General features: G+C 37.7%; 1 protein-coding gene across 1 annotated transcript in view; it reads left to right on the top strand.

The window, feature by feature from the left end:
- Window positions 1-356: 356 nt before the first annotated feature.
- Window positions 357-22,678, top strand: part of CERS1 (ceramide synthase 1) — a 1,087,666-nt gene continuing 1,065,344 nt past the window's right edge. Inside the window, exon 1 of the mRNA XM_044053851.1 lies at window positions 357-1,258. Within this exon, the coding sequence (XP_043909786.1) occupies window positions 1,001-1,258 (258 nt within the window). The 5' untranslated portion in view covers window positions 357-1,000. The remainder of the gene's footprint in view (window positions 1,259-22,678) is intronic.

Genomic DNA, 22,678 nt, shown 5'->3' with positions numbered 1-22,678 from the left:
GAACCCATCAGTCAGAATGTAGGTGAGATGGATCCCAAACATCTGAAGTTATGGTGAGTACATAACTAAAAGTTTTCTGAAGTAAAAAAAATTATAACTTTAACTACTATCATCGGCACCTTAAAAATCCACTGTGAGCGGACCGGAGTTCGGCTGTGGCGACCCCTAACGGGACAGTTGAGAGGTATTCTCCAGCCCAGAAAAGCTATTACTTTTCTTAAATGACAACGTACTGTCTCGTACCCTTATATACAGTACTCTCACTTATTGGCACTGTCTCTTTAAATTGCTAGCCATGTGTGGGTAGCCTCGCATCACATGGCCTTAACATTGCCTTCTAAGTGGCGCCGTGCATTGGATGCTGCTGCTGTCTTCTCAGTCCCAGTCAGCGCTGTTTATCCTGGCCCATGCAAACGGGAGCGGACTTCGAACGGGGGAGTTTTCACATGCACAGAGAAGGGGAAGAGCGTCTCAAGTCTGTCGTTGCCCCACTGCTTTGTCACCTACAAGGATTACATCATTTGGCCGCGGGTCTAGAAGGAGCACCCCGTTAAGATCCGACCAGACTACAAGGACAGCAGGTTCTTATTAGGGACCAGTTAGAAAATTATTGAAGACTGACTGCGTTGTTGCCAGACTATGAAACTGACCAGAAATTGCGATAACCAGATTATATTATAAGTGTAGTTGTCAGGATTTGAAAACAATATAGATTCACAAATCAGAAGGAAAATATCTGATTATATGAAAGAGTCTGAACCGCGAGACCCTGTTCTCTGACACAGTTTCTTCAGGAATTACGTTTTTATAGATTTGCGGAAAATAGTTTTTTGGCCTTTAGGGAAAAAAGAATTGCTGATACGACAGCAAACAAATGGTAAGGATTCCTGATTTTCTTCTGACGCATTGCTATCAGGTGCAGCATTAATTGCCTCGTGGTAGTTTGGCAGGTACTTGCTACAGATCGCATCCTTGCTGGTGTTGCCCATCACCTGCGATCATGGAAGGGGTCAGAGGAGCCGCAGAAGTAGAGATGCTGCGGGCTGTGGAACCCATAACGAGCTTTGCAGAGGTTTTCCAAAAGAGTTACTCAGCCTTGGCAGGTGCTTTTCGGGAATGTCACAGCTGCGGGCTGGAATTGTGCCGCACCACCCTGCTAGAAAACGCATTCTTGAGTGGTGCTGAGATTTTGCTGTTTATGCTTTGTGCAATTGCATGGACTGTCCTGCGGCAAGCTGCTACGGCCTTCATCTTTCAGGTTAGTAACTTTCATGCCTTTTTTTTGGGGGGGGGGGGGGGTGTAAGTTTATGCACGAACACAACACACCGCTTCAAAAAAATAAAGGAATAGTTGGTGTGGGTTTAGCTACGTGTAAATCATAAGAATATGTAAGACATGATGCACGGAGATGGTTTTGGAGGAAAGTAAGCGTTTTCCTCAAGTTAACGACAATGATTGTGTTAAACAGAGAGAGATGTACAAAATAAAAGACTTATGTCCACAAGATATATGTTTATTATGTTGTATACAGTACTATAACATATATAGATATGTAAACGCACACAATTTTTTTGTAGTAAAATAATTTTAGCTCTTGCCTCATATTGTTAGGGCATATACCATTGCAGAAAAAAATGTTTTGTGTGTGTTTGTTTGTGAGGTAGGAGTGAGAGCAACATGAAAGTTGTGTATACTAATGTGAAATTTCCATCTGCACTGATTTCCAGCTCCCAAGCTCTGTTTGTGGCAGAGGCGAAGCATAATGGCTTAAAGAACATTATATGAATGATAAGATGCATGATTTCTGGGAAGTTAACCTTGCTTTGTCACCGTAAAGACTAAAGAAGAAAAGAGTTGATTTCTGTAGCTTATAAATTTTCATTACATTATTGAGCAGTTGTGTCCAGATGTCATCAGTACACTTTGTCACTGTAAAGACTAAAGAAGAAAAGAGTTTTGATTTCTGTAGCTTATAAATTTTCATTACATTATTGAGCAGTTGTGTCCAGATGTCATCAGTACACTTCAGAGGTCATTTCTGTTTCTGATGACCATGGATGCAGATTATCTGGAAGAGTGCCAGTCTGATTTCACATTTACTGTCATAGGTACTTTTAGACTCAGGTCCATTGTAAGTAGTAGACTGGCTGCCCTTTAAGGTCTGTGGGGACAGATGTATGGAATACAGCATTTAGGAGTATTGCAGAAAGGTTAAGTTTCCTTTGTGTGCATGTGTTTGTTTTACTCCATCTCTTAAGCTGGTAAACATGATTATGTATCAGTGTTGGCCATCTAGTGTCTTTCTGGACCTGGACCTGCCGCTGCACACACCCTTCTTAACTGTCTACCCTCACTTCTTCAGCCGTCTCCTACCTACCTCTCCCCCTTTTTTTTCTCTCATCCTTGCTCAACAACTGCAACTGTGAAACAGACTTGTAAATAGCTTAGACTACCTACTCTGCCTAAGCTAATATGTTTATGACTAAAGTGGTGTTAACTAAATAATTAGTGGCTAAATGCTTGCAATCATTCCTTTTTGTTTTCTATGTTGCAATGTAGCTACATCCTTAGTGACTGTGTTCTTTATGATTGTATAACTTTGTATATAAACCTTGGTGTCTTTATTATTAATAAACTACATACTAACTTTTTTTTAATATTGTACTATACTTTGCATATGTGTTAACTGTGGAGCTTTTCTCCCTGGGCCTCCATTGAAAAAGGGCGACAGCTCAGTTGGACTAACCCAGTCAGCAAACGTTAAATAAATAATTACATTTCTCCCTTACTTTCAGAGTTTCCATGCCATGTCATCAGCACAACCACTGCCCTGGAAATAGAGATATCTGAATGGATAATGTAGGTATCTGAATAGATAATGTGCTATTGTGCAGAAATGCATAGATAATTGGTCGCTTGGCAAAAAAAAGCAAGCTGTTAGCTAGGTTATATAGTGTATATTTCTTTTGCCCCTTCATTTGGTTTTATAACTGTATTGCTAATTTTTGTAGATCTCTATTTATAACTCTTTAATGGTAGTATTTCGACAAAATCCAGAAATATATTTGGAAATTAGGGTCACTTAGTGTTTGCGTATCATGATACTGGGCAGTTTGAATCCAGATGGTTACAGTGGCTTTAATTTAGCTGGGTGCAGACTTTCAGTTGGTAACTAGAAAAACTGACATCTTTTAAGACACCAAACTCAATTTTAGTGGAAAGAGGACACATGTAGACATGGTTTTGTGAAAGATTTGATTAAGTGAGCAACAGTATATGTGGGCATCACTGCATACCAATTTAATCCCTGTTTAATTACTATTACAATTATTAAAAGTAGTAATATATAAAACCCACATTTATCTGCAGCATTTTGGATGTTCTAATGTTTTTTGTTCTCTTTATGTACTTCCTTTATTTCTATTAGCTGTATTGGTGAAGGGATTATTTATGTGTCTGTTGTGTGGATGGGTGAGTTAGAGCACTTTTCAACTATGATGCAGAAACAAGGTGATTATATTTAATGGCAAGCCTATATATAATACATGCTTATTACATAGGTGTACAGTTGTGTATACTGTTCAAAACATCAGCTTATTAAACTAACGTGCTTTAAATTTATCTGTCCTGTCAAATAAAATTGTTGCCGTAGTGTAAAAAGTGTGAATATTCTATGCAGCACGGTTAGTAGATGTTACACTTTGAGGAAACTGCTCACATCAGTGGTATTCTAGAGACTAAAATAGTATTGATAAGAGGAGGTAAGAAAGAAATGCATTGAATGTTGGCCAGTTTGCAGTACACTTATTGAGTAACCAACTTATTAAAATGGGAGCAGTAATTAGAGTTTAACCTTAACGTAGGAGAGTTATAGATGTGCTTTAAGACTCTCCAGGAGAGCATTTGCATTAAGCAGCTTCATTGTTGTGTAAGGTTAAGAAGTATGATTTTTTTTGGTAGCTTCTGTATTGAGAAACTCTTCTTGGTAATTGGATTCATTCATTGAAGGTTCCATCATAGTTTTACAGGCTGCTGGAAGATCTATGCAGCAAAATTCTGTATTTTCTGGTTTGTGAGATGGGAGTCTATGTAGTATCTTTCATACAGAAGTCTGAGATTGAGTGGCAAGGGAAAAATTGCCCTGTTTGGTGACACAGGTGGCGAAGAAACCTAATTAAGGTTTGTACTGTGATGCTTTTGTTGTTCTGGAAGGTGTACTAAGCCTGCATATTTGCCAAGGCTTTGTTTTGTGACTTGGTCCAGGCTTGAGCAGTTGTAGTCCATAATCCATTTTGAGACTTGGAACATTTTTCTAAGTTGCACTGGAAATCTGTAGTGAGGAGTTTGGTAATGTTGAAGCTGAATTTAATGTGAGAAGTAAACTTTTGGACAGCTCCTTTTTCAAGATAAAAAGTTGTAGGACATACCTGGGTCAAGTCTCTCTCTCTCTCCCTCTCTATATACACACACACACACACACACACACACACACACACACACACACACACACATATATATATATATATATATATATATATATATATATATATATATATATATATATATATACTTGGTTCATTGGAGAATCCATGATGGCCCTTGATATGATGAGGGTTGGTTAACCATTTACTTATATTTTTTTCTGTTAAGTCTTTGGAATGTACCAGCAGTCTTCTGTATATGAAAAAATGAGGCCATCTATATTCAGAGTTAATTGCAGTCCCTCTTTTTTATTGTTCAGGATATTAATTTTTTAAATGGGATAAGTGAACTGGTTCATCTCCTCAGTTATAACCGGGATTGCAGTGACAAAGGTAATTGCAATATAAGTGGACAGTTCAGAGTAGCTAGACAACAACCATATTTTTGTGGGGTGGGAAAAAATTGTATAACCTGTAGGAACTGCTTACAAACATGAGGAAAATAAGTAAACTTGGTGTGGTGTTAGTGAAAAAAGTTATTGTTTGAGAAGAAGAAAATGAGTGGGCACATGGCTAGCTAATGACTTAAAGATGCTCAGAATTAATGAGACCTTTTCATGACACAAGAGTTCAGTTGAGTTGGCAATGGTTCTTTTAACTAGGTAGTGTGATAACCAATTAACTGTGTTTTTCCAAATCCAGGTTTCCCATTTAACCAGCTAGTTATTGAGGATATCATCAACAAAGACTTATTGTCTAAAGTCTTTCATCTGAGTAGCTCCTTGTTATGGACTGTATATCAATTAATAAGGCTGTTACAGAGTTATAAAAACATCGAAATACATATTAGAACAAGAACACTGTAACCAAAATCTGCACACTAGACTCTTTTTTTTTTTAATAATAAAGTGTTCTGATAAAGTCCAAATTGAGAAGTGTCCGAAAGTGATAAAAATCGTTTGTTATTAAAACATTAAAGTGTGCACATTTTGGTTCCAGTGTTATTGCTGTAATACACTTGTCCAGCACTCTTTTTGGTTCCTTTTTGAGATGCATTTTGACTGGAGTATTTACAGTTTGCTGTTAGAGTTATGCTTGCGATGGGCAGAAGGCCATATGCATTAATGTATTACATAACCTGCTGGTATATAATTTTTCTCTTGTATCTTTGCTTTTGCATTCGGGTTGAAATCATTTGGAGGTCCTTAAAGTTGTTAAAGTTAGAAATTTACTTTATTGAAATACATCCGTCCTGTACAAGCTTCTTTCCCTTCTTCATTAGCAAAAAAAGTAGAAAGGAGTGGCCATTGTATTTTTTTAGGTTTGAGAGAGAAAATCCAGAAAGGAGCAAAGTTAGACAGTAGTTGAAATGGCTTTTTGTCAGTGACTGAGCCATTAAGTTGGACATTGGATGTTCTCCCTGTGGTCGCGTGGGTTTCCTCCGGGTGATCTGTTTTCCTCCCACATTCCAAAGACCTGCTGTAGGTGGACTGGACACTCTAAATTGGCTGTAGGTGCGTGTCTCTGTGTGTGTGTGAGTGGTGTAGATGACCTATACCGCTGGGTGGCTAGCCATGCCACGGTAAACATTGGCTCGAGATGATTCTGACTGTTGAAGTGACATCCCGACCCCATGTACAAAAATGGGAAAAGGGGTTGAGAACGGATGGATTGAGCTGCCCAAGTGATTTAATGTTCAGATCTCCAAACAGGACAAAGCATTGTTTTGGTCAACTATACTTGGTCTTGAAATTTTAATTTTTTACAAGTACAGGAATCCTATTATTAATATAAACATTCAAAAGGTCACACCTGAAGGGTAGGAATTATCATTTGGGAAAGAGGAATGTCAACTTTCACCTAGCTTTCAGATGTAGATGAAGCATCTAGTTTCTCTGACAAAAGCCAGACTTAACTTTTACTGCACAGGCCCCAGTGCTGTGTTGTACAGTTATAAGTCCAAATATCAGCAGATGAGGTCACCACCTCCGTGAAATAGGCTAAAACCCTGGATGAGGTGTGGGCAACCAGAATTCAGTTACTGGCTGAGGAGCATGGGAGAGAGTGGCAGCTGACTGCTTGCGGATCCTGTGGGGAGGTAGGGCTTGGTTCTGGTTTGACGCTTGGATGTGACAGCTAGTGGGAGCACTTAAGTGTTGTGTCTGGGGAGCATGTGTTGCCAATATCCAAATGCACAGACAGGACTATGTCTCTGCATGCAGAATACTCCAATCTGTGGCAGCACGCAGCAGAGCTCAAGGAGCCGTCAAGGGGAGGAGCACCCCACTGATGGAGGGAGGGAGGGAGGATTACTCTGCAGGACTAGCAGTCTGGTCTGCCTGTTCCCTATCACTTCTGGAGGAAATGATGGTTCAATAGGGCTTTCTGGGCTGGAACCAATGGAATATAGGGCTGTCTCCTAGCCTGGGAAACTGAGAATGTCTGGCTTGTTTCATTTTAGAACATATGGGCCACTTGGGTGCAGGTAGTGGAGGCATCAGGCAAAGTTCTGCAAGGAAGAAAAAAAAAAAACAGGTCAGTGAGCTAGGGAGCCAGTTAAGAGAGTCAGAGTGATAGGCCAGATGTTCTTATATTTTCAGTAGATGAAAATCCAGTTTTGTAACAGCTGGCCTATTTCTGTGTTTGTACTTAGAATTGCAGGGCTAATGATGGACAGGATGGCAACAGAGTTAAGATCTGGCAGGGATTTATACAAGGTAGATGAGAAACTTTGGGACACCACATAGGAACTCTAACCTTATGCATGGGATTAGGTGTTCACCCTAATGTGGCTGAACCTTTCACAGTGCAGTGGAATAACCACAGGCAAAAGAGGCAGGCACTGAGGTAGCAGGCTCCGATGATAGGGTGCCATGTCAGTAGACATGAAGCAGAAACGTGACTAGACAGACAGTGAAGTAAGAAGGAATAATGGGTAAAACACTTTTTTAGAGATCAGTTTATTTTTATACTAATAAACTTAAGAATGTTTTTAGACTATATACATTTTACTACGGTATAAACGGAGTAATTTTACAGCATTTTTTCAGTTGTTCAAGAATTAGTAAATTATTTTTGCTGTACGACTATTGTATAAGTGCCTAAATAAATTTCATGAAAGAAAAAAAAAAATGGCCACAGACGACTGCAAGTTTATTAGTGGGAACACTGAGAATACTAACACCATGGGATTCACAAAGGTTAGCACCAGTGGAAAAGTGGGCTTACTGCTGGTTGGTTGTAAACATTTCTTATTCAGAGACAACCCAACCTCAATACTTGTTTGCAGTCTGTGGAACAGTGCATTGGGCTGTCCCTCTGCTTTACCACAAAGTTAATAAGGCATTCCAAGGGATGGGCATGTGATAATGAGTCACGTGTTCTCTCCTGGAAATGCCTGCGGTGAGATTCGTTGAACTGGCTGATTTAGCACTGAAATCCATGTTAATTAACAGGGCCAAAAATTTGCATTTACCTATTACTTTCATTGAGAAGGACTGAGTTAGTGTTTGGAGTTCAGTGGAGAGGGATACATCTGGGTGATCATGGTAGAGGGTTTACTTAGTTTAGAGGTGTGTGTGTGTGTGTGTGTGTGTATATGTATTTGCGAGTCTGTGTATGTATTTATATATTCTTATATGTATGCCTTGAACTTTTTCTAAATGTAGGTTTGTTGACAGCATTTGGTCGATTTATGTGCAGATGGTCAACAGATGGTGTGAGATTGACTGACTGTCTCCAGGTAGGGGAATATTCCAGTATTCCCTTCCCTCCGGAGATTATGCGATCTTGGATTTAGTATATATAATTGGTGGGTGATGGAGGTGATTGTTTGTTTTTTATATTTGTTATATTTGCATGTGCTTTGAAGCAACCTCTGTGCATCTGTACTAGGAAGTTAACATTTCCATTTCTGACAGAGTGGTTTACTGTCAGGATGTCAACATTCATGTTAGTCAGCTAGCTGAAGGTAAATTGTATAAATCTGAGTGCATGAGTGAGTGTGTTTTAAGTGTAAGTATTTGGGGGATGTCTGCACTATAGGGTGTATGTGTGGGACATTGATTGCCAGTTCTTTAAATTCCCCCCAGCCTAACAATCACAGACGGTCATGGGAGAGGGTGAAAGGGGAGCCACTAGACATCCGGGACTGGTCAATATTAATCCAAGGCACACTGCAAGTTAATAGAACAACATTTTCTTTCTGCACAACACATCTATGAACATTAAAAGGTGTGAAAAGTTGACGTATGGCATTATTGACTGCCTGTAATAGTTCATGGGGTGAGATGGGACACGTATAGGAGGCAAAGTCCTGGATATTCTGTAACTGCAAGGGTATTTGAGTATACAAGGATTTGTCCTTGTGTATGTGTGGGGCTGGAGTGAATGAGGGGGCACCTGTGCCACTGCGATGCATTGACCACAAGAGGTGGTTACACTAAGCACTTTGGTGTGGTAATCGTGGAGGGATTCGGAGACATGCAGATTAGCCGATTTCATGGGCTCTTTCCTCACGGTGCCTAATGTGTGCCTTTGAATTGCTAGTTGTCATGACTACATTAGTGGGCCTCTTTTGCCACAGTAGTACTGCTTGTGCCTGGGTTTCTTATGAATCCTGCCAAACAGTTTAAAACCCAGATACAGTGCAGGGCTTTAGTTCTCAATCTAATAACATAATAATATAATGTGTATTCCGTGCAGAGTAAGTGTTCTGTACGACTGGTATAGAGTGACAGTAAGAAGCAATATTTACTGTCTTACTGTCATTGTAGCTTTGCTTGAGGCATATGGTACAAACATTTGAAAACAAACTATGCTGTATGTCTGAAAGATGCGTGACAACTCAAAGGCTAAAATCAGTATACAGTTTCTTTGTAAGGTAAGCAGAGACAACCAGTGGTAACTAGTGTTTTTGATTTTAAACCTACTGTCTTGTGTGAGAACACATTCTAATAGCCAGTCTTCAAAAACACTGACACGATTTTCATCTTTGTGAGTTGGGGGTAGGGGAGCAGAAATGAGCACAATCTGTGGAATTCCGAATGCCAGCTGGGAATTCACAGCTATTTGAAATGAGCTGTAATGCAGCAGCTTTGCTTGTTTTTTTTAAATTGCTTAGGTGTTTCTCAGTAGGATGATCTTGTTTTAGGTGAATGGCTTGGTCCTTATCACATTACTGATTAGATGGGTCTGTAATTCAGTGGTGCCTTTCATCCATTGTACCTGCCTGATGTCTTTAGAACTATCAATGTGGTAATGGTTGCTAAACCAGTAAGGTACTAAGCTGATTTCACAGTGAAGTGTGTCTGGTATTCAGTTCATGCCACTAAGCAAGTGAATGAGTTACTCCACTGCATAGCCTAGCCTTCCTTCCATGGAAACATGTTCACCATGTCATCATGTGTGTAGAAGGCAGCACAGCTGCTAATTGCAGGTAGTTTAATAATGCCGAGCCTATTAAGTACAGTGTACATATAATGTTTTAACCTGATGGGCATACTTTATCTGCAAAATGTTACAGACACAAACACTAGTCTGCTGTATTTAACATGGAAGCAGTGGTGGCTGTCTTGCAAGCTGCAACAGCTTGAAAAATATAAGTCTCTTGAGTCTCTGTATAAGACAGTTTCTGTGGTATTCTTAATTACAGAAGCAGAACTACATTTCATTTTGCTAAAAAAATGACTGTACTTTTTGGGCCTTTGAGATGTATAGTTAAGCTCTCTTGTGTGGCTCTTTAAATAAAAGATGACACAAATGTTGCAGTGGTGTTTGCTGGACTGACAAAATGCCTTTATGAAAGGAACACATTTGCATTACGTGCACAACGTGCTATGTTATTAGCTTTTGCGGAAGGGTACGTACAGCATGAAAACTCAAAGGTGAGTCTTATTGAAGAGTTTTTCATGTATGAGAGAAGGTAGATGCTGACTGCAGACTTAAAGCAACGAATAAAAACAAGGGTAAAACTCAGCATGTTTGGGATGCAGACCCTTCTAATATAAGCAAGGATCTATACCTCTTCTGCAACATTGCCAGAATGGTTCGGAGGGGCAGGTACATCTCTGAGGAAACTGCTGCTCTGGAATAGTCTCCCCATCTACATAAAACAAAGTTTATCCCTGTCCGTTTTCAAGCCCAACTTGGATCTATGGATAGAAAACTGGAAAATTTACCTAGGACTTTCCCCAATACTACTAATGGACATAGGCAGCTCCTGAATGCTTTATCCCATCCGTGGGTCCCCTCACATTATCTGTGGTATGATTCTAATTAGTCTCATAAAGAGTAATATATAATTATTGACCATCGGATGGGATGGGAAGGGCAATCTTTAGCCAAATGGGATAGGTTTAATTCCAGCACAAAAAGGGAAACTGGCCAGGTTCAAAATGTACTGAGAAGGGCAGATAGTATTACTTGCCTATGACCCTAAGAGTACCATGTACCAAATGCTTAAATGTCAAGTAAGAATAAATAACAGTAAAGAACTGTATGTTATAAGACTTCATTTTACCCCTCTTGGACAATCCAAAGCACCTTGGCATGCTGTTTAAATCCCTGCCACTAAAAAGTCTTCACCAAGCTTGCAATAACTAAAATACTTAGTAATGACATGCTTAAAAATATTAAGGACAGTGTGGTCTCAGCTCTAGTCCACATCAGATTTTCTTTAGTCATACTGCTATACATTCAACCCTCTACATAGATATCTTGGAGCCCCCCCCCCTTTTCTTTAATAGTATCAATAAAGCAAATGTATAGGATCATCCTGAAAAATAGAACATAGCTATAATCCAGGTTTCTTAATTTATTGTTCATCCCATCTCAGAAGTCATATCATATTTATAAACACTAACTTTTATTTATAACCTCACTGTTTTTAACTTCTCTGTCTTTTGGGTTTCTAATACCATGATGGGAATGGACCCCATTCTTAAGTCAAAGTATGCTTAAGTTTATGAAATTAGTTTTGTTTTGATCTTTGATTTTAGCGAGAAGTGCTGTTCACATCACCCACAATATACCCAGTAATGACTCCTCCTGCAATTTGCATGGCGTTGCATGTATCGGTAACATATCCAAGTATGATGTAAATTCTTTTTTATAAGACCCATTGCTCCCGCTACTATTGGAACTATCTTGGTATCCTTCCACATTGCCCTCATTTCTGCCTGCAGATCCTGGTATTTTATGACTTTGTCTCTTTACGTAAGACACTGTAATCACTGGGTGTAGCAGTTTCAATGATCAATGCTGCTTTGATCTTCTTTTCATGGACTACTATATCTGGTTTTCTTGCATCTATTTTTTGAACTGTTGTAATGGGTGATCCCACGTGATACAAACTTCATCATTTTCTATAATGCTTTGTGGCTCATGTTTCCAGTGTTTTACAGCCACTTCAATACCATAATGTTTGCACTATCCCCAAAGCAACAGTCTTGTCACATAATAATGCCTTTCAGTATACAGTCCTTCTGCCATTAGTGTATCACAACCAGTAACAAGATGTGCGACTGTTTCCAATTCTGTTTTTATAAAACCTGCATTTGTCTGTTTCTCCCATATACTCAATGGACTTTGTAAACCAACATGTACATAGTCCACTATCTTGGGCCACCAATATTATCTTTTCATCTTTTGGTTTAAATTCACCTCTCCTTAATTCCTGCGTTTGATCCTAATCAACAAAAGGTTGTTCCAATAGTTTTCTATACTTGCAACTATATTTATGCATTTTCCACATTTCTTGCCTTCTCATCTGATCCTTCACTTTATTCTTTCTTTTTTTTTTTTTTTTTTTATCTACTTCTGATTTGATTTTCCATTCCCACTTGACTCTGATGTGCTTCTGCTAAACTAAGCAGGGAAGTCCTCTTAGACTTATTCTCTTCATGTTTCAGAACTTTAACTACGTGGTCTTGTGAGATTAGCAGATATGGTATTCAGTCCCACGATTGCAGATCTATACCTATAATTTAATTTTGAGCAGGCCCATACCTCCTTCAAAGTGGTGAATATATAATCTTGGTATGCATTGATTTTATAAATCATTTGATGAGCATGAAGCATCCTCCTTGTTTTCCTGCCCAACACCTTTTGGGGCCATCAGTCATTCCAAAATTGTAAGTTAAGAAAGGACGAGCAAATCGGTTTATAGCTTGGACTTTGTTCCTAGATGTCAGCACTGTTTTCAGTATTAAAATATTCCTTACTAAGTTTTATTTGCACTTGTTCATGTTTTATTGTTGATCCTTCATCAGTTTCCAAATATGTATACACTCCCTCTTGCTCAAGTTCTTTTGTATCCTATTTTTGTCCCAAACTGAGGTTTTCTTTGTGCTGCAGCTTTGGTGCTTTAAAGGTTGCTTTTGCACGTGTACCGAGACCAAATGACATTATGTAATCTGAAAAAGTTTTGACCACTTGCAGTTGTGCTTTCAGTTCCTCATCTGATGAACTATACAGTTTTAAGTCATCGACAAAAAGATGAGAAATCTTTACACTTTGTTGTTTTCTGGGAGCCAAAATGTAGCCATGACATAATCTGTTAAGCAGGTAGCTTAATGGGTTAAGGGCAATACAAAAGAGCAGTGGTGACAGAGAGTCACCCTGGAATATCCGCCTTTGAATTTTTATCCCTGGAATAATATGTCCTTTATCATGGCTTAAATGCAGAGTGTTTTGCCACTGTTTCATGCTCACTGTAATGTAATTGATCAGTGTAGGGTGCATTTTTAAGCAAACTTTTATCCACTAATGTGGGATACTGTCAAATGCTTTTTTGTAGTCTATCCATGCCATAGTTAGTCATAATGGAGTACTGTAAAAAATCTAACAACACATGATCCTTTGTTCAATATGACTTTCTTTTATTATCCTTTTGTTCTATTGCCGTGATTGAGTTTTCTTCTAAATGGCTGTAAATTCTGTCGGCATCAATTCTAGTGTATAGTTTATACATCATTGGAAGACAAGTTATTGGTCTATAGTTTTTAGGATAGCTTGCAGGTTCACTCTTGAGCAGGAGTATTGTTTTTCCTGTTAACCAGGCTGGTGTCTGTTCAGGGTGTGCATATAAATGGTTTTTACTCATGACTAAATCTTCATGCAAAGATGTTAATACTTTTAGCCAGAAGTCAGGTAGTGCATCTGGGCCTGGGGTATTCCAATTGGGAGCTTTTCTTAACTTTGTTTCAATCTATCTGGCCGTTACTTTATCCCATGTCATATCCCGTGCATTTGAACTTCTTATTCCTTCTTTTGCTTTCCCATCCATTTAGCATCTTTATGTTCCACAGGATCTTAATAGATATTCTTCCAAAATGCATCTTATTTATTTATTTTTTTTTTTGGTGGTATTTCATTTCCTTTTGCCTTGTTTCCCAATTTATAAAACTTTTTTGGGTCATCAATAAATTGCTTATTTTATACTTTTCGTTTATATTTATATACATATCTTCTAAGATTTTTTCTACCTGTGCTGATATTTTTAGTTTATTATTTGCAATGGTGCACAATAGATCCTGATCAGTCATAATACTGAGTGTTGCTTTTATCACGTCTCTTTGAGCATTTATGTTGATCTGTTCCCTCTTCTGTAGTCGCTCTTCTAATAGTTGTTTTTATCTTAATTGCTTTGTAGTTTTCTCTATTTGATACTTCTATGATGGCATTTGATTTCTCCCCTACCTTTCCATTACTGCCCTGTATTTTTATGGTAAGACTTTATCTGTTATTAATTTAGATTCAGAGTAATATATCCTATTTACTTATTATATCACTTGAACCTCTATGGACAGTCTTAATTTATTGTTAGTTTGTTTTATCAAATTTCTAACTTTTTTGGGTTTTATTGACCTTCTGTATTCTATTTCTTTCATTGATCTTAATATGTCCATCTATTAAATCAAGCAACTCTCCTCTTAGATCATTTTCTTCTAAACTGAGGGCACATTCTTTGTTCTCCATTTCCTGTGGGTATTCTGTAGAAAGTTCCAGAGTATCTTCCTGTAAGACATGCTCTTCATTTCATCCTGTGTCATCTGTTGCTGTTTCATATGGGAACTCACTGGCCTGTCATTCTACAGCATTGACTGTGCCAGAGTTGCCACAGTTTCCTGTTCCTTCCCTTGCTAACTTCAACTGTACGTTGGTACTGGTTTCCTGTGGAAGGCTCCAAAGTATCCTCATAAGGCAACTGATGCTTCCCACTCCACTGGTTTCTCCTTAAGTTGGGTGTCCTTTGTTCTGTCCTGCAGTGATGTTATCAGAGTTGAATTTTCTACACTAAATATTTCACTTGGCAGGTAATCCGTTACCTCCGTTTCTGTTTCTTTATCTTCTCCATTACTAATCATCTTTTCTGCTTTATTGTTTTCCTTTTTTTTTTAATTTTTAAAATTTTTTTAATTTATTTATTTATTTATTTTTTTAATAATTTTTTAATTTTTTTTGTATTGCAAAATTTTCCATACCCAGATGCCTTTGCCTGTTTTTCTCTTCAAATATTTTTGGTTCTGCTCTTTTTGTATTGATTAGTTTTGTTTTCTCATTTGGATAAATATTGTACCACATTAAATCTCTTTCTTTCCCATGTCCATATTTCTTCTTCAGAAGTTTTCTGCTCCTCCTGTTTCTCCTTAGGGGATTCATTGTTCCATCATGCTGTGATATAACTTGTTAGACTTTCTACACTAAATATTTCACTTCGCAAGTATTCCATAACTTCAGCTTCTATTTTTTTTTTTAATTCTACTTGACGGATCTTCTGTTCCACGTTCTCTCTTTGTGATCTTATTGTTTTTATTGTATGGTAGCTGGGAATACAAATGAGCAAAGACTGTAGTTGGAATGTAAAACAATTCTTTCTGTTCTTCATGAGGCGGGGATCTATGGATTGTATGCATGCTGTAGGAAGTTCCGTGGGTGGAGCATAAAAAGGATCCAAAATTAGTCCTGAACTAAATTACTCTTTTTCACTGTGAGAAGGCCATGACAAAGGTCAACAGAGTGTTTCAGGATGTGGACACAAGATATAGGTATTTCATCTGCATTTTAAAAAGCAGTGGCTCACAGTTGGACACTACATACATTTCTGGAGATCCCACTAAGAGAAGGACATTTAGGCTGTACAGAAATTAGGAATGTAAATAGGATCTGGAGTTGGGAGTACATGATAAAACTTCAAGCACTGGGAAGGTACTTGAAAACGGGGGTGGGGTTAGAAATATGGTACAGGCTCACTAAGTAGTTAGAAATATGGTACAGGCTCACTAAGTAGTTAAGGATATGTTGACAGGGAAGGTAGAGTTCAGGAAGAAGGGCTCAGGTGGGAGAAGAGAACACACACAGTAGCACGAAAATGGAGGGATTTTAAAAAATAAAATACGATTTAAAGATGTCATCCAGAGAGGGAGAGGGGTTGAATCCAGTAATGTGTTTGGGGGGAACGTAGTGCAGCTGAATTTAGTGGTTGATACATAGGTGCCTGGGGCAGGCCAGGAAAAGCAAAGCAGCAGTTGCAAAATAAATGTCGCTCATGTGGTCTCAGCCAAGAATAACCCCCTTCTTCTGTCATCACTCTCTTGCATTGTCCGCTTAGTTGTACAACTTTTCTTTCTACATGTAGATAATTTTCAGTGGTTGTCTAAACTTAGTTCATTTTTCATAGTTCATAGATTCATACTAAGCTAACTGCCCTTGCGAGCCATTTTAAGCCTAGCCAATTATCCCTTGTGAGACTCGAACCATGCACCTTGTGTTTATAAGGCAAACACCTTAACCATTAGGCCACCCTCCCAACCCTGGTGCACCATGTTTTGAGTAGAGTGATTTGCCATTTTTCCATTGCATTAAGCAAAGCCTAAATGCTGTGTTTGCAAAACATGAGTAATGCATAAATAATACTGGTAATTATAGACTCATTACTATTCATGACACTTGTGCATGACTCTGGTAATGTTTTCATACTGGCTTAAGTAAAGTAATTTTCCTGTAACTTACTCTGTGGTACTTGTGATATTGTAACCTGTTTGTAACTGAACAAAGGCGTGTGAATCTGTTCTGTTTGGCTTGAACAAAATAAAGCACAATGACAATAAAACAAGTAAGGCAACTAAAATTTACAGTTTTGAACACGAGTTCACTTGCACTAAAGGTTGTAAGTGTTATGGTGCACGTGTCTTCCTAAAGTGTGTGTGTATCCTGCCGCAGTGGAATGCTGTTGCATATAGAACTGATTAAAAGCCTTACATTTGTTGATTGCTGGGATAGGCTTCGACCCCCTGCAGCTCTGAACATAATACCCCTGCAGCTCTGAACATAATAAAGCAAATGTCATAGAATGAAGATTATAAAGTAAAAGGAAGCAACGTGGTTGCATCAGTAATCATACTTGGGGTTTATCACAAGTTTTGTATCTACTGTGATTTGTATAATACATGTTCTGTATGTTGCTGTTTAAAAAGAAAGGTAGCAGTATCAAAAAGACAACAAAATCATTGGGTAGAGCACTACGTTTTTTTTTTTTGTTTACAGTTGGAGTAAGCTTTGTAGATAAAAATGCTTGTAATAGGAAACGCTTATGTTTATTTGAAACTTTGTATACAATCCCCTACTTATGTTTTCAGTGCCATTTATTGTTCAAGTGTATGAATTCCAAAAATGGTTCAAAATAAAGGTCCCATCGGTTTTCTAAATGACTAACATTTGTTCTTTACTGCGTTTGTTGCTTTATATACAGTATAATTTTTATATGCATGCAGCTTTACTACTCTAGCAGACTAAATATGTTTTGTGACTGGAAATAAACTAGTTTTGCATTAAGATATTTTATTATACCATGGAAGTGGAATACGTTAATCTTAATCTCAAAGTAATGTTTAGGAATTAAAAGAGAGCGATTGCTTTGCATACATGCAAAAAAGTCTGCTAAAATTTTATGTTGCCTTTAGTCATATGTAAAAATCAGTTTTGCCTAGTGTCTTTTACAAACACAAACCAGTAGGAGACCTGATGCATGTAAATGGATGTTGTGTGACATATTTCACAGGAGCCAACGGTTGTATTGCACAGATACGGCATATTTGAAGAAACTGATCCTCTTGGGTAATAGGTTTGTCAGCAGCTGTCTAGAAAGAAGTTGCTGTCTTGCTTTTGCGAAGGAGCTAGACTGAAAGTTGAACCAGCAGCATTCTTGTTCCATGAAATGCTGATTACTAGTAGATAACTCGAAAACTGTGCAAAGTTCCTTTAAGCTAACTGTGCTGATCCCAGAAAGAATGTATCTTGTTATTAGGAATGCCTTACAATTTGCTGCCAAGCCATTTCAACACTTCAAAATGTGTTGGCTGAGAAAAACTGTATGAGAAGTTCATTGCATGGTGAAAAGTTTTATAGCAGTGTTTTGTGCAGTTATCTAACACCTCACCAGCATTTATTACCCAGTGCTGTTGGTGTTGTGCTGGTTTAGATGTGCTAATAACATTCACTTTAGCACCCATGTGACTAGAACCAGACTTCCATGGAATCCTGGTCTGACCCTAGCCTTCTGTCAAGTACAGTGGGCAAGCCTCTGTCTTTTTTTAATAGTTTAGTTAGTGTTCCCTTCCTCTTTGATAGTCTGTCCTATCATTTGTAAAACTTCACTGTTTGTGTCTAAATTTTCTTTTCTTTTTGTGAAGAAATGTCTTCAAACTTTGCATTACACATTCAACATTTCCTTCTAGATTACCAGGTGACTCATCATAAAATTTGTTTTAAAATGGGTATCTGGTGTTTTCACCCTTTTGAGAAGGAGAAACAAGTATATTTGTGTGCGTATACACACACGCACACGCACACACACACTTTTATATGGGTCTACTTCAGAAGACTGACAAACCAAAAGAAAAAAATTCAAAATACTAAACACCTTTTTAATGCAGAGGGCAATCCTGCCTGCACCCCTCATATGGTATGTTGCACCCCCAACATCCCCTGCTAACTATATATACCCACTCCAAGATCGCGTAATAGTGGAGAAGTGGCAAATTCCATCATTCAATATTTTGAATTTTCAGTCCTGAAGTAGACCTATATTATCTGTATGTGTGTATGTATGCGTGTGTAATATAAATATATACACACACAAACATATGTGTGTGTGTGTAATAATATATATATATATATATATATATACACACACACAATATATACATATGCATGCACATGTATATACACGTACATACGTGTGTGTGTGTGTGTGTGTGTGTGTATATATATATATATATATATATATATATATATATAATGTGTGTGTGTGTGTGTATGTATGTATGTATGTATGTATGTATGTATATATATATATATATATATATATATATATATATATATATATATATATATACACACACACACAATATATACATGTGCATGCACATGTATATACACGCACTTACATGTACGTGTGTGTGTGTGTGTGTGTGTGTGTGTGTGTGTGTGTATATATACTTAGCTTTTCTTTCTTACAATATACATATCCTTATACTGCTAGATGAGTTAGCTTGTCACTGTGTATTCTGGAGATATTGTTATTTTATTTTTTTTCTTTTCACCTTTGAAAGTGAACCATTCACCTAACTCCAAAATACCACAGTGATCGGGTATTTAAAAGGTTGTTGCTGGAGTGGGAATAAACATCCAATGTCTGGTTTGCACTGCCTGGAAGAAGGGAGGTGGCTGTGGCTTTCCACTTGTGTGACACTTAATAGGAGCAGCGGATGTTGTAGCTATGGAGAAGGGTTTGCTGTGCACATGCTGTTTGGTGTGCATATCACAAAGCCAGAAGAAAGCCATTTCCTGAGGCACACGTGCTGCCCCAGGGTAGGCAGCAGTTGTAGAGCTTAAGAGAGCCAGGGTGGAGTTAAAAGCTCCACATGGTTTGGAGGGCAGTCCTTTTGGTCCCACAGACTGGACTACTTTCTGTTGCCTTGCTCTCAGCATTTTAGGAGACAAATGGGCAAACGAGACCCTCCAGACAGAGAATGAGTGGGCCATGTAGTACTTGCCTGGAGTGGTGATGCTTGATTCTGGCCCTGCTAGAGGAGAGAAGGGCAGCCATTGAGCAAGACTCAGGGGATGGGTCACAATAAAAAAAATGTTAGTACTGGCCCCTGTTTACCATTTAATTGAAAAATTAACCCCCAGTAATGTTTTTATTTTTTGTATGCAATATATATATGTGTGTGTGTGTGTGTGTGTGTGTGTGTGTGTGTGTGTGTGTGTGTATATGTATGTATGTATGTATATATATATATGTATATATATATATATATATATGTGTGTGTGTATACTGAACCTTATAGGGAGTTAGGGCTGTAAATATTTTTGCACATCCTTTCATTGAAAACGTTTGTTTATTTATTTATTTTTAACTAATAATGTCTGGTTGGCCAGACGTGTGAATTTGAAAATCTTCTGGTATGATATTGCATCATATCGTTAAAACACTTTTCTTCCACTTGAATTTTGTTACACCTTTGTGTAGTTACAGTAATAATAACTTGTACTCTCACTATGCAGTACTTATTAGAACTGAAGATTTCCCCCAGTGCTTACACAGACTTGCTCCATCGCTACTAGAAATATAGTTGAATATTGTATACTAGCCATAACTCTATTGTCCATGACTTTGCTTTTTGTTGTATCCTTTGAAAGTTAGTTTATTCTGCCAAATCATTAAATATTATAGCAACTAAATAATGTTACACATTACTGTTCTGCTAAGTGAATAAGATGATTTTTTTAAAATGTTTAGTGATCTGTGGAAGAGATGGCCACCCAGTGGTGTGAATATTTGCTGTGGGTGACTGTCACTGTTGGTGTGACACCCTGAGCTCATCTAGAAAATATGAATAAGGGGGTCGATGCTGATGTTGGTTTGGGACATTTCTCCCTCATTGTTTTTGGCTCACCCCACCCAGCTCTTTAACCTAGACACTGAGAGGTATACTATCAGCAAAAATATTTATCATTGGGGACTATTGGCAAAAGAGTGATAGGCAGAAATACACGCACACCCCCACTCATAAATGCACTGTTGTCTAGCCATCCGTGATACACACCCATCATACCTCTCAGAGCAAGAAATCTGGACAAAGCCTAAAATGGGGGGGGGGCAAAGGCCCAAAAAATAGGGTCAGGTTTTAAGTATTGTTCCAATAACCTTGGATAGTTGCTAGAATAACATGTTTTGTATTGCATATTTTCTGAAGGATATGACGTCTGAAACTCCAATGACTTTTATTATTATTATTTAGTGACTTCAATCTTCAGTGATTTGCCAGACAGACACAAATTTTATGAGGCACAGACCAAAAATATGAAGCAAAAATCTGGACATTCTACGAAAATCTGTACATTTGAAAGGTATGATGCCCATTGGTTACAGACTTGGCTGAATTTGAACTGGACTAATAGTGGTTAATGGTATGTGGCCAACATCATAGGGAAATATGAGGCTGTGGAGAGGCAGAAAAACAGTGCTGTCCTTGTTTTTCTACTCGGTATTTTATAGGGGTGGTGTAACGTGGATAGTAATTTGTGAAAATAAACTAAATGTTTGCCAGTGTTGTATTTCATGCCTTTTATCCACAAAGCGCTGTGAGAGCACAGGTAACATGATTGTGTGCATGTTATTGTGGAAGTAACCTAAACTATTAATCTGCACTGTAAATATTGCACACTCTATTGACAATTTTATAGTTAGGATTCAAGTATTCACATTTTTTAACATTAGTACTATTACTTTAGTGGAAAGGTTGATATAGTTGTTTACTTGTGCTTTAAAAATGATTTTGTAGAAAGATGCACTGTGTCCTTATGGGCTACAAAAACAAATACTAAATAGTCCCAATACTTTGCTGTTCTGCCTGTATACCTACATGCATATACTTCCCAAAATATTAATAGCCATGTAAAAATAAGGCAGAAACCTCCCTTGTCCTGTATTTGGCAATTTATTTTCAGTGATGTAATCCAGTTTGCTTTTCTGTAAATATAATTAATTTGTTAATTTCAAAATCCATTACATTTTTTATTACTTTGTGTAAAATGCTTCCATCCGGTGGCAGTCTGCAAATGCATAAACATTGTAACAGTCCATAGTGCCTAGTTTTACTAAGTGGTACAGCTAGTACCTCATCTGGGGAGGAATATGAAACTTAGATCGGCATAGCCATTTTTCCTAACACTCATAATCTTTGTGTAATGTAACATTTTCTGTGTGTTGACAGAACAGTCTAACTTTATTTTAGCTGTCTGATACTTTTATATTGGCCACACATCTTTAACTAACTACTGTTCCTGTAGTTTAGCTCCAGTACAAGCAAGAATTCAGCATTGAGAAATATTTGTTTTTTCTTTGTAGTAGTAATTTTATGTATGTGACATTTGATTACCAAGAAAGGCCAACTGAGCAGGTGCCCATTTTCAACAGAGGGCCAGGGAGAAAAGCTCCGAACTGTTCTTAAAATGTTTTTGTAATCATTTTAAAATCTTCAAAAATAATATGAAAACATATACCAAATTAGACAATGTGATAATGTTTATTAAAAATAGATACAACTCATATGACAGTGATATAATATTTTGAGAAATCTTACCCAGTTTAGAGAAAGTAAAGGTAAGTTAGCATAAAACAAACAGGAATTGCAGTATGAAATGAGAGAGAAAAAACAGGGTTATGGCAAATGTAGTTAGTCAGGGGAGAGAGATTTGTTGAAGTTAGAAGATCAGTGGACAAGGACAGTAAGGTATGAATAGGTACTTGTTTATATTTAGGGATATAGTTTATCTTCAGGTTAAGCAAGAATAGAGAAACATTTTGGCTAAGAAGTCTTTCAGAAGGGTTTTAAAGGACCGAAGAGAGGGTATTGACCTGATGGATATAGGCAAGGAGTTGTCAACTTGGAAGGAGTACAGAGCATGTCCAGCAGATTTAATAGGTTTGTGGACTAAGTTTTTGGTCATTGGATTGTGATGATTAAGCGGAAACATAGTGGTGTATAATTGTATTTAGTGCTGGACAAGCAGATGGATGCCATATAATGTTATAGATGTAAGAAGCTGTCTGTATGTTAGTTGATAGGATAGTTCTAACCAAGTTAGGCCTTTTAGTCCTTTACAGCATTGGGTTCAAAAAGGGGTACTTGCTGCAAATTTAACCATTTTATTATAGCATTGTTTAAGTTTTGCTTTTTATGATGCC

Source organism: Protopterus annectens, chromosome 13.part0 (assembly GCF_019279795.1).
Source record: "Protopterus annectens isolate FY-2018-M chromosome 13.part0, PAN1.0, whole genome shotgun sequence".
Lineage (NCBI taxonomy): Eukaryota > Metazoa > Chordata > Ceratodontiformes > Protopteridae > Protopterus > Protopterus annectens.
This window is presented reverse-complemented; position numbering and strand designations above follow the sequence as displayed.